General features: G+C 39.7%; 1 protein-coding gene and 1 pseudogene across 1 annotated transcript; one reads left to right on the forward strand and one right to left on the reverse strand.

Annotated features, from left to right (window-relative positions):
• Window positions 1-459: 459 nt before the first annotated feature.
• Window positions 460-4,291, reverse strand: LOC105048897 (uncharacterized; annotated as a pseudogene).
• LOC105048873 (uncharacterized) lies at window positions 4,284-5,631 on the forward strand. Its single transcript, XM_010928346.4, has 4 exons — window positions 4,284-4,451; window positions 4,536-4,709; window positions 4,782-4,907; window positions 5,422-5,631. The coding sequence occupies exons 1-4, from the start codon at window positions 4,446-4,448 to the stop codon at window positions 5,476-5,478; spliced, it is 363 nt and encodes a 120-aa protein (XP_010926648.1). The 5' UTR covers window positions 4,284-4,445; the 3' UTR covers window positions 5,479-5,631.
• Window positions 5,632-12,729: the final 7,098 nt, after the last annotated feature.

Consider the following 12,729-nt stretch of genomic DNA (forward strand, 5'->3'; position numbering starts at 1 on the left):
TCCCATGCTCTACACCTGCTAGCCCTCTTTGTTATCATGGGCCAAAGTGTTGAATACAGCCATGCTTAGTTCCTTGGAATTATAATCACATGCATGATTATATGCAAGGAAAGATATCAGAATCATTCACATAGGATAAGACTAATATGGTAGCCTTTAATCATGATATCTTAAACGAGTTTAAACTGATAACTTTTTGATGAACAGCCCATGTGATGATTATGATTGCTCCAAATCCCACGCTGACGATACAATATATCTCTTAATGAATGCAGATTCCATGAAGTATATCCTATAGCTACACTAACACCTTAGAAGAGCCTTATGTGACATGTTTATTTCTAATAATTAGTAATACAAGTACTTAATTTCTTCAGCTAATTCATCTTGATCTATAACTCACCCTGAAGCTATTTCAAACTTAGATCTCAAACTTAGCATTAATTAGCTCTATTGCCGCTAGAATCTGAAGTCTGCTGAGATCACTAAGTGCCCGAGGTGACAATGTTGACGATCACCCATCGAGGTAAATTTTAGGAGCACAACAGGTGGAGTGCTTGTAGACATGACCACTGCATGCCTTAGTTATGGGGCTGACTTGAAAAGCAAGTTTTCTTATTGAAAATCTTCTAATGCTCAAGTCACTTAAATTATATGAAATAGTAGAAAAGAGAAAAAAAAAAAAGATAAAGAATGTGATGGATACTCTATCTAGAGACTAATATGAGAGTCCTCCATCTCCTGTATTTATAGAGGAGAATGGATGACCGTTATCGAGATAGACCGAGCATGGGCCAGTTGCCTAGCAACGTGCTCTATCATAGGACTATTGTATGGTAATGGATTTCCATATTACACCACGATTATAACCATTTTAATCATGTAACCGCGATTGAATGGGCGCAACTGCTGTTGAGATTATGGATCTGACGGGATCATAACTTTTAGTTTATCATGATTCGACATGAATAAGATCAGATATAGGGATGATAATTTTTTCCCATCCGGTTAATACCCAACCTGAATGGGGCAGATTTTACCTAATCTGATTAAGAGACCGAATGCATATGTTTTTAGAAAAAATATTCAAAGTGGGTTTGGATTAAGTATGGATAATGATATGTCCTACCTCGAATTCATTCCAATAATACCCCTTGTTTAAATAAATTTTTATCTTTCTCCCTTTCGTTTATATCAGAATCTGCACCCTTACCCCCACTAGGTGATCCAGCCACCCCGACATCCAAGTGGCGCTACAGCGGCCCGATGGTCGATGGATCCCCACTCCCCCCACCCTTTCTCTCTCTCGTTTACATCAAAACCCACCCACCCCCACCCGGTGACCCGGCCACCTAGACACCCAAGCAGTGTTGCAACGGCCTGGTGGTCGGTGGATCTCCAATCCCTCCACCCCTTGTGGTAGCTCGATAAGTCCCCACCCCCTTAGAAGTGGTGGCCCACTAGCTAGGGTTCCAACAAAATCTTAGCCATCATCTAACATTCCATATTCGGCTGCACCAAGCCTCCCATCTCACTAAGACTTTGAGGACAGAAAAAACAAAGGAAACATTGGAGATAAATATAGAAAAAAATCAACCAAAATAAAAAAAAGATGGCAAAACTTAGGATAAATTACAAAAACCCCAATGAGGTTTGAATTTATTACAGTTACACTAATTATTTTTCAAAATCTACACTTACACCCCTAAAATTTAATGTCGTTAGTTAAACCATTTCAGAAATCTAAAATGATCAAATTGTCCTCCACTATAACTCAGTAAATGAAATTTATCAAAATTTTTTTACCATCTTCTCCCTCTATCTCCACTTATTTCCCCTTTTTTTTTGAAGAATAGGTTTCTTCTTAACAAATCCACCTATCCCGTGCGATTAATCTCGCAGAATTGTCTTTCTGAAATGATTTGGATGGTAAAGATGTTGTCATTCTTTTCGAAATCAGACACCCAGATCACCTGGACATAAGCCAAGGGCCCCTTGACAATGACCTCCATCACCTCGATGTCAAATATGATGTACTCGATGAGCTGATGACTGGAGAGTAGGGCCTTGAAAGGGGTCCGCCAGTACTACCTGGCATCGACAGAGGCGGATTGGAGGGTGAAGGGATCAAGGAGGGATATGGAGTTGGAGATCTTAGTGTAGACGACGAGGTGACCGAGGTTGGGGGCGACGCCGAGAGGGAGATAGATGAGGTCTTCGCGGCAGATGGGGTAGATCTCGACAGATAAAGTGTGCTTGCAATTGTAGATGTTGGTCTTGAGGTCTTGGGAGATGAGCTGCTTGTCGTAGTGGGAGTGAACGGGGACGACATCAGAGATGAAATCGACAAACTTGGCGACGTGGGAGCGGCTACCAAAAAAAAAAGTCGAAGCCATGATCGTTCTTGATGATATGGAGGGCGTGGGTGGCGGTGCCATGGTGGAGGATGAGCTGCTGGAGGAAGAAGAAGATGTGATGGTGGGCAACGTGCTGGTGGAGCTGGATGGCGGTGGGCCACTAGTCGAGGTCAGGGTGGGTGCGGGAGCAGGGAGTAGAGCTGGTGGTGAATGGTGAGGTCGACAAGGTGGGACTGCTTGAGGATAGTGCCACAGAGGACCTCACGGCAGACGCGGAGCATGAGGTGGAGGCGCTTGGAGTGGGGATCAGTCTAGACGAACTCAGCATGGATGAGGCGGATGAAATGGGTGAGGGGCTTGTTGATGCGGTAGAGGCAGAAGGCGAGGAGCTCCTTGGACTTAGGGTCGGCAGGGACCCAGGTGCGAGGTGGGGGGTGGAGGTATTTGGGAATAATGCATCCACTCATCTTCCTCACCCAATACCACTGGAGCATGACAACAATGGAGCGCCCAATGGCACCAAAGCAGGGGAACGATGGAGGTATGGAAGACTAGAGGGGAGAAGGAAAGAAGAAAAAAAGGATTTTTATCCCATTCAAATAGTCTAAACCTTTGGTGAACGGTATTTCTGTCATTTTCGAAAATTTTAATTACACGACACTTTGGTTCCATTTTCGATTAATGGTTCCCTAACGATCAGGACTAAACTGTAGGTTAAAGTAAACATCAGAGGCGTAAGCATAGGTTTTTCAAACTATTAGGCTTAACTATAATTTCGACTTAACCTCAAGGAAATTTTTATAATTTTTTCAAAAACTTAAAAGTAAGACCTTTTCCCACATAGATTGATCTTTTTTTTTTTTCTTTTTTGTTTCTTTTTCTTTTCATTTCATTCTTTTTTTCAAAGATCTGTGGGGAAGGAGAGCACCTGAGGGAGATCAGAGGGGTTTTTAGGTTGTGGCGGTGTGAGTTGATCCCTTGAGGTTTGAGAGCTTAATCTTGGTGGAAGCATGATATTTTATAAGGTTTGGGGATAGGATGGCGGATAGTGGTGGGGCAGCAACGGAGATGAGGAATGGAGAATGAGATTGATTCTGGAATATCTGATCCGATTCGATCCGAGATGGGTACAAGATGGATATTGATATGACGAAGTGGATATGGATATCAGTTGATCTGATCAATATCCAATCTATTGCCATCTTTAGTTAGACATCTTTGGGATTACATCACTTCAGTTTAGGGCTCGGATCTTCTGCTGTGCACGCGATGAACTATACAGTGCAGTGCATCGTGCGCACCATCCATCGCACAATGGATGGCTCCGTGCAGCTGTATGCGGCGAGCACCGTATTGACTGCTGTGTGCGGGCTTATACATATTATGTACCATACAATATGGTGCATAGCAGAAGATCCTAGCACTTCGGTTTACCTCCAGGTTAGGCATGCGTATATTCCAGACACCAGGCTCATTTATATGATCGAGCAAGAGTCACACCGTTAAAGATGGTTCTTTCGAATAACAGACTGGAATATACAAAAGGAAAAAACAAAATTCTCAGAATTCTGTGTAAGCTGACACCCCGGTTAAGGAGCCTGGCGGGTTTAAACCCCAGAGGCCCCACAGCTCCCCCCAACAATCAAAAAAGTCATGATAGCTTTTAAGTCTCGGGCCTGCTTACGGTTGTGCCTTAAATTCGAAAGGGCCATCGGTTCAGTGCTCACGTGAACGGCGCCCCCTACCACCCCGCAAGCCTAGAGTACTGGGCCCTCATGGGCCCTGGCCCATGCCTCCTCTTTCCCGAGTCTCCAGGCGTGACCAACAGAACTGCCACTGCTGTTTGCTGCCCTCCAGGCTAAACACCACCATATAAAACTGTGGAAAAGCTTCCACTTTATCAGCACGAGCAGACCAACCCTTTGGCCACCCATTCCTCCTAAAGCACGCAGATCACTCTTTTCTGTGTGCCCATTATAAAGGCACGTCCCATTCCTTTTAACCACCTATCCTTTCTTTACTCATCAGCACCACCAGTACTGGTTCCAACTTCTCTCACTTCCAGTTCTTTTGTTTAGTGCTCAGGAAATGGAGGTAAGGGAAGAGGTTGTGGAGCTGCTTTGCTTTGGTAGCAGTGAGAGAATGGTTTTTGTAATGGTGGTAGGTTTTTGGTCGCAGGATGTGAAGAACAGGCAGCAGGTTCCGGCTTTTGGGAGCTGGAATTTCTGCGACGAGGTCCCGATCACGGAGTGCTTCGAGACGGCAATGGGCGCTGGTTTGATCCGAGCCCACTTCTTCGTAGGAGATGGTGAGGATCTCTTCAAGGTGGTGCCACCACAGCAGCAGCGAAAGGTTGGTATTTCTTGCCATTTTTTAGTGAAAAGAAGTTGTTTGTTTGTTTTAGTGTTCTTGTTTGGGTTACAGAGGAAGAAGGGAGGAGGGGTGAGAGGAGGGGTGAAGCAGTATGACAAGGAGTGGAAGAAGCCCAAGCCGGTGGACGAGGACTTGTACAAGATACCCCCAGAGCTCCTGTACAAAATGCCAAAGAAGGCGAGTTCTCTCTCGAAAATAATTAATGGTGCTAGCTCCTAATTAACTCACGCTTGGGTTGCAAATTGTCAGGCCAATTTAAAGTTGGATTGGAATCAAGTTGAGGGCTTGGGCAACCTGGATCCACATCCAACCAAATTTTCTCAATTTATTCTGCCTTTACGCCATATTTCCATGGCCTCGAATGCGAGATAATTTGAGCTTGATCCACACTACTCTTCTTGACTCAACCTAACTCAAATTGTCTTGGAATGGAAGTATTGAAGTTTGGTTCATTTTAGTCTTGGGTCTTCAAATTAATTATTTTTTAGTTGGTATTTTGTTATCATATGACACATGGTTTGGCTCATTGCACAACATGACTTGCCCAAGTTGGGATTCTAAAGAAGTTGATCAATAATCTTGTGGCGTTCTTACTTGAGTTACGGGATTTCCCATTCAACCATGGCTAAAATTTGTTAGGCTTGTCTACTCGGAGCTTACATTTTTGTTTTGTTTTCTTGCTTTGTTGCAGAAGAAGCTGCTGTGGAATTTGTGGGCCGGGTGTCTAGGCCTCAACTGCATCGCTTAAGTGGGCTTGGGCTACCAAAATCACAGTGTTGTTCTATGTTTTGGTGGTGCATGTTGTTCCTAGTTTTTTCTCCTCATCTCTTTTTGCCTCCGAGTGATATATATAACAAGATAGTGTTCTTTTAATCATGAAATGGAAGAAGCCCTTGATTCCGCTGGCTCTTGGTAATATTTTGCATGATTTTTATTGGTGCATCTAACCAACCTCTAGTCATATGACAATATCAGAAAAGATCTGCATTGTAGATCCGCACGTGAAGCATCATTCCAGGTTAGATCGGATGAATATCGATCTCATATCAATGAATAGTTGATCTGGCTATATTTATATCCAATTGATATCGAAAAGGCATACCGACCTCCTTTAAGCATCACTAAAATCCTTAAGCTAACTATTCTTCATATGGATCAACCGACGATCTCTCTACAACCGGCCAATCTGTTATAATCAACAGCTAACAAACTAAGATGGTTAACCAAAACTACCTAACAAAAAAGATCTTCCAAATCAGATGGTTATCAATGGCGTAACAAACTCTATCAATAGCCTAAGAAACTCCTCAATATAAAGAGAAAAAAGAGACTCTCCAAAGATAAGTTAGAACTAGACTTTGAAGGTAAAAACTTTACTGGATCCTCGGGTCTCCAGTTTTTCCATTGAAAAAAACTTGAGTTCTCCCACTCTTGTTATGCCACTCAACTTCCCTTGGTCTCAACTTCTCTTTTTTCCACAATCTGTTCTCGAGCTGCGGCTAACTTAACCATCGGAGAATCCTAAACTGAAGGATCTTCTCTTTTGGTTCGTAGACTTCTTTGTAGGTTCTCCAGCAAATTTCATCACTTCGATTGATCACCATTGATTTCCTACTTGGTATTGGACCAACCTCGTCATCTTCATCTAGAATATCACAGCAACAATTCTAAAAACAATCAAGTTCATCAGGCCATAAAGAGTAGGGCACCAATGTTGTTGTTATTTTGAACTCTGCAATGCGAAATCACCATTGAGGTGTGAATGTAGAACCTCTCATGAACTATGGGAGTTAGGAGTGCCAACAAGTAGAGTAAGTTCATGTTAGAAAGGATAGGTGTCAACTAGTTCTAGTTAGTGAAGCCAATGGGCTAGGAACGCTAATGGCTTGGGTTTAAAGAAAAATTTTTTGTGTGCTGCATATGGTGCAAAACGCGCGCCACGTGTGACGATGACTCACACATGGGTTCAGCATTTTTTTTTTTTTTCTGCATGCTATCCGACCTCATATATATACGTTCGCACACCGTGTGCATAAAAAATTTTTTGGATTCAAATCTAATCTACATCTAGGTGTTGGGCAGGGTCGGTCTTTTTCTTCTATGATTTGTGAATTTTATGAATCATCGGATTAACAGTCGTGAAAAGCACCAGTGCAAGATAAGAAAAGGATTTAGTATTGATAACAGTAACTTTTTCTTGTAGTTTAAGAGTAGGATCGTTAATTTTAAGAAAGCTTGTTGATTTCAGCTAGTGTATTACTGAGATTTAACTTTTATGTACCTCATAATTTATTATGATTAGTCCAATGTGGGTTGCTCCAATCTCACATCAAAATCGAAGATGGGTCATGACCCATAATGATGTCGTCACTGAGAAGCATAATTTAAAGTTGGAATCTTTGTATGGATTTGTCGTAGTGTCTTTTTTTTTTTAATTGGTGCTCTCCACTCGCTCTCGCTGTTGCTTTTCGGTCTTCCTTTTTTTTTTTTTTCTCTGGTCTTTTATCATTCCGGAAGCTTTACGAAAGCTCAAGGGCTGCGTGGGTGGAACAGGGGTTGTATCTTTCAAGCAAAAGGAGGGTTCACTCCATCATTGTTGCTTCTAGATCTGTGCAGGAGGATTAATGGAGTTGGGAGTGCTTTGACGTCTGTGCAGGACACGATCTAACGGTCGTAAAAAGATCAATCACTCTTTGGCGCCAAAGACGCAACCGAACCCGTGTGGGTGTGTGTCACTTTGGCTCTTTTCTTTTGTATAGATTTACATTTTACTGAATAAAAGTTGAGAAGTATTTCCCTTAAAAGACCAAAAAAAAAAAAAAAAAGGGCCGTGCGGGTGCAAAGCTTTTAACTAACGCCAGAATCCTCTACTTTCATTCACATCTATATTGCGGTCACGTTTGCCAATGGAGAAAAATTTTCACTTATACTCGCATCATTTACTTGTGGGGTCTTAGTTTTAACTTTGACTCGTACAAGGCAAAAGGAAAAGAGGGAGACGACTGTGGGCGGTCTCAAGCTTAGATGGAAAACTTACCAAACGTGTAACCATGCATTAACAAAATCAGACATAAAGTTAAAAAGGAAATCTTTAATGCTCAAGTTTTTTTTTTTTTTTTTTAATGAGGCATAAAGTTAAAAGGCATAAATGCCACCCGTAATTTTATTATGAAGAAGAGAAAAGTGTACAAAAGATGAAGTTCGACAGGATTTACAGCAGAAAAGTTTGCCTCTGAAAAATTCAAGGTAAATTAGAAGCTTTTCCTCCCAGAGCCAAACATGAGATGAAGTTAGACAGGTTTTACAGCAGAAAAGTTTGCCTCTGAAAATTTCAAGGTAAATTAGAAGCTTTTCGTCAAAGAGCCAAAACAGAAATTCAAAATAAAAATAAAAAAACAGCCTCACCATGATGTATGCAAATCAAAACCAGCTGCAAATTTAATGTTCAACTTGTGATATATGGATAGATGATATTTTTTAAAAAAACCCGGATACTATTTTGATGATAGAATACTTTGTTGGTCAAATAAGATCTTTCGGTAGAAATATGTAGGAGATGTTACCATAACAAAAATAGCCATTAGCAGTATTTTTAAATACCGCTATAGATCATAAAGAATACCGCAAAATATTTTTATGAGTATTTTTGTGGTATTTTTTTATGTATTGTCTTAAGATAGTGTCGGCAATTAATTATCGATATTTTTAAAAAAATATTAATAAAAATTTTTATTTTAGTAGCATTTGTAAATATCTTTAAAATTTTAATTCTGTCACATACAAGTGCTTTTAAAATTTTAATATTGATATTTTTTATATATTAATAAAAATTATCAAAAAATAAACTATATGTTTTAGAATTAGAATAAAAAAAGATTTGAACTTATGATCTTTTGTTTGAATAGCAAACTCTTAACTACCAAACTACAACTTACTTTATTAGTATATAAAAATAGTTTATTTAACTTCATTAAAATTTATTCATGTCATTAAATAAGTAATACTAAGAATATATATATGTATATAATAACATATTTTATGAGATTGGTATGACTAAATCAAGCTCTATGTACAAATTAATAATTTAAGATTTAGTAGTAATTTTTTAAAATCTATAAATTATGATATTATTTACTGGCATATTAGTTAAATGCCATAATAGTGGTTCTGATTTTTGACACTTCAAGTTATATGTTGTAAAACAAAAATTTATAGTGACATTTATAATAAAGTATCGTTAATAAAAAAAAAATATTGAAAGATAGCAGTATTTTTATTAAAATACAGTAGAAAAAAAAATTTAGTAGTATATAATAAGAAATGCCACAAGCAATTTACTATGAAAAATTTTTAATTTTTATATAGGGCCAAGTAACCCAAATAAGATCTTCTAGTTAATCTTTTTGGATGAGATCTTGGATTGGTACAAATGGTATCAGAGTCGATTTAATTCATAACTCATATGGATTAGAGGATACTATAGTATAGGTTCATTTAGGTTGACCATAGATCAATTATAGTGTTTATGAATAGATTTATATAGATTTGAAATATTCTTTACCTGGCAAGGACGTTAGGGCTTAAAAGGAAGAGTATGTGAGAACTTAACGTGTATTTAATCTTACATTAGTTATTTGAAGGAAAGATCCTAGATACTTTATAGGATCAAGAAATCCAAGTAATACTTTCAGATTAGTCTTTTTAGATGACGTCTTGAGTTTTATAGGAAATGTTAGAAGTGAGAAATGAGAAAATAAAAAAAAAGTGGCATAGACAAGTGATTTGAAAAAAATATATTTTGATTTAAAAAATAATTGAAAACATTGTAGATGTGCTTTTAACTTATTGGTAAAAATTAGAAGGGTTTGGTCTCGAGCTGTTGGGGCCTATAATAGAAATAAGAATGGATGACTTTCATTTTAACTATTTGGTTAGGGAGAGTCTCATTTTAATTTCATTTTTAGGATGGAAAAATAATGGCCTAATCCTCCTTAAACCTAATCTCGACTCGCCCATAAAGATTTAAGTTTCCATTCTAATTTTGATATCAGTCATAAACTAAATATTTCAGGAGATATGGCCATTCTACGTCCATTCCGATTCCTTTTCCAATTTCAGTCATGAACCAAACACCCCCTAAGATAATTGGTTTTGTTGTAGATCTATACCTCGACCTCGACCTAAACAATCTCATCATTGTCGAGCAAGTTATAGCTAAACTATAGGAGATGATATTTGCTGGATTGGACAGACATGCCGACCTACTTCAAGCCGATCAACTTCAAAGAGCAAGATCCTACATTTCTTAGTCATGGCGACCTACTAGGTCAGCTGTTGTCGAGAAAGACCTACTAGGTCAGCTGTTGTCCAGGAAGACCTACTAGGTCAGTTTTTGCTGAACTATTAGATCTATCTACAGACTCTTCCTTTCTAAATCTAGAAAGTCCAGATAAGGTAGAATTTCTTTACGATCGGATCTCTCGTAAAAGAAAAATCCTCCTCCGAATCTATCCGTTTGATAAATCCAAAAATCACTAGGATTCTGAGTCAAATATGTTTCAAACTCTTCTCCTATAAATAAAAGCTCCAGGACTCTCCAAGGTACATAATTAATCGATTCTTAATTTTTTTCTCTCATCATTCTCTATCTCCTGATTTGAGCGTCGGAAGATCTACACCAGAGCCAACCCCCCGATGTGGACTTATTTTGTAGATGTTCGAACGAAGCTATAGCAGAAGATCTACATCAATCGCGACTATTTTGACGTCCGACCTTAGGCTGGAAGATCGGCAGCAATATTTGGCACTAGATGAAGGGCCTCTTTAATTAGTCTCAAGTTCTTATTTCAAGTATAATTCTGAGATCCTATTTTGAGAGGAGAGGGAGTTTATCATTGATCGTTAATCACCATGAGGACACGTAAAGAAGCATCAATTGCCTCATAGCGCACAAATGGTCAGCAGGCCAATAATGCCCCACTGACCAATGTTTCACCACCGCCACCACCAGTGAATCCCCCAACGGCACCAGCCGCACTAGCAGCACCTGCGACACCACTGGCACTAGCTATCTCCCATGACCAATATGATAGCCTTGTCCAACAGGTGCAGGTGCTTTCAGCTATAGTGAGGGGGTTGCAATAAAATACGAAGCCATTTCCTACCGCAGAAGACCCATAGCTTGCCAGAGGGAGGTCAGCAAACCACCATCCACATAGCCCAAGGGTGGAAGCTAGTCGCCATAGCCGACCATCAAGTCTACCTCATCGTCACACTAGGAGATCCCCCACTCCTGTTTCTATAAGAGATTCAACACCAGGTCATGCTTCCCCTCAGCATCGATGAATTCGAGATGACGAGATGGAAAAGAAGCTCAGGGAGATGCAACAATAGCTAGATGCACTCTGGGCTCCAAAACATCCAGAGGATGACTTAGGGTTCAATGTTGATTCACCCTTCACTCAGAGGATAATGGATGAACCTCTTCCGTGTCGATTCAAAATATCTCAGATGGAACCCTACGATGGAACAGCTGACCTGATGGATCATTTGGAGAATTTTTGTACTTTGATGCTTTTATAAAGGACCAGCGACACAACTCTTTATCGAGCTTTTCCTTCTACTTTGAGAAAAATAGCTCATCACTGGTACTCCAACCTACAGCCAGGCTTTGTAGATTCATTCCACCAATTGAGCCAATTTTTTGTTATATATTTCATCAGCAGTCACCGACAATGGCATAATTTGGATTTCTTAATCAATATTAAGCAGAAGGAGAATGAATCTCTTAAAAATCACATAAGCCAGTTCAACGCTGCTATCTTGAAGGTGCAAAATCTAGATCAGTTTATGGCAATGGCTGCGTTCAAAGTTGGACTTCAGCAGAATGACCTCCTTTACTCCCTTAGTTTAAATTATCCAAAAGATTTTTCTGAAATGTTGGAATGAGCAGAGAATTATACTCAGACTGATGAAGCTTAAGATCAGCAAGAGAAAAATCTTATCAGAACATCTCATCAAAGCTTCGGATAAGAGAAAAAGAAAGACTCCCGACGAGTGTAGCATCGACGTCCTGAACTTAAACCTCATCATTCTCAAACCCCATCTCATAACAAGCAATCTAGATCTTCTGCACCACCTTGCCGATCTAAGTCTCCTCTCCAAATATTTCATTATTTTGCTTCACTGAATACCCCTCGATCTTAGATCCTAATAGAGATAGGGCGGCAAGAAGACTTGCCTCCTCTGAGGAAGATGGTTACCCCGACACACAAGAGAGATCCAAAGAAGTACTACAGATATCACCATGATCATGGACATGACACTGAAGAATGGCTGCAGCTTAGGGAGGAGATTGAGGCATTAATCCGGCATGGACGCCTTCATTGATATGTTGACAAACGATAAATCTCGAGAAACCTACGCGACAAACCTCTTCAGCAAGAAAACCCCTGTAGAGATCAACTAGTTGCAGAAAAGATTCATATGATCTCTAGGGTACAGCTCGGTCGATGCACCCCAAGTCCTAGTCGAGCTAAAGGTAAGGAGGCAAAGAAGTTGAAGGTCGGCAAAGAAGTCACTTTCTCGGATGCTGACCTAGATGGAATAAAATGTCCCCATGATGACCTTATCGTTGTTTCCTTAAATATTGCTAATTATGATGTACATTGAGTCCTAGTTGATAATGGAAGTTCAGTTGATATTTTATTTTATGATACTTTTGCTCATATGAACTTGGATTCTGAACTACTGGCAAAAAGGATTACCTCACTGATTGGATTCTCGGATACTACAGTCCCAGTAGAAAGAACCATCCTGTTAATTACCATAGCCGAACAAGCTCCAAAACAAGCGGTTGCACAAATAAACTACTTTATCATAAAAAATCTGTCTGTGTGCAATATTATATTAGGTCGATCTGGACTCAACACACTTAAAGCTATAATGTCGACCTATCATCTGATGGTGAAGTTTCCTACTCTACAAGGGATCAGTAAAC

This window comes from Elaeis guineensis, chromosome 7, assembly GCF_000442705.2.
Source record: "Elaeis guineensis isolate ETL-2024a chromosome 7, EG11, whole genome shotgun sequence".
In the NCBI taxonomy this organism is placed as follows: Eukaryota; Viridiplantae; Streptophyta; class Magnoliopsida; order Arecales; family Arecaceae; genus Elaeis; species Elaeis guineensis.

Coding starts and splice junctions, on each gene's coding strand:
- LOC105048873 (XM_010928346.4), top strand. Junction 4,710..4,781: donor CACCACAGCAGCAGCGAAAG/GTTGGTATTTCT, acceptor TTTGGGTTACAG/AGGAAGAAGGGAGGAGGGGT. Junction 4,908..5,421: donor TGTACAAAATGCCAAAGAAG/GCGAGTTCTCTC, acceptor GCTTTGTTGCAG/AAGAAGCTGCTGTGGAATTT.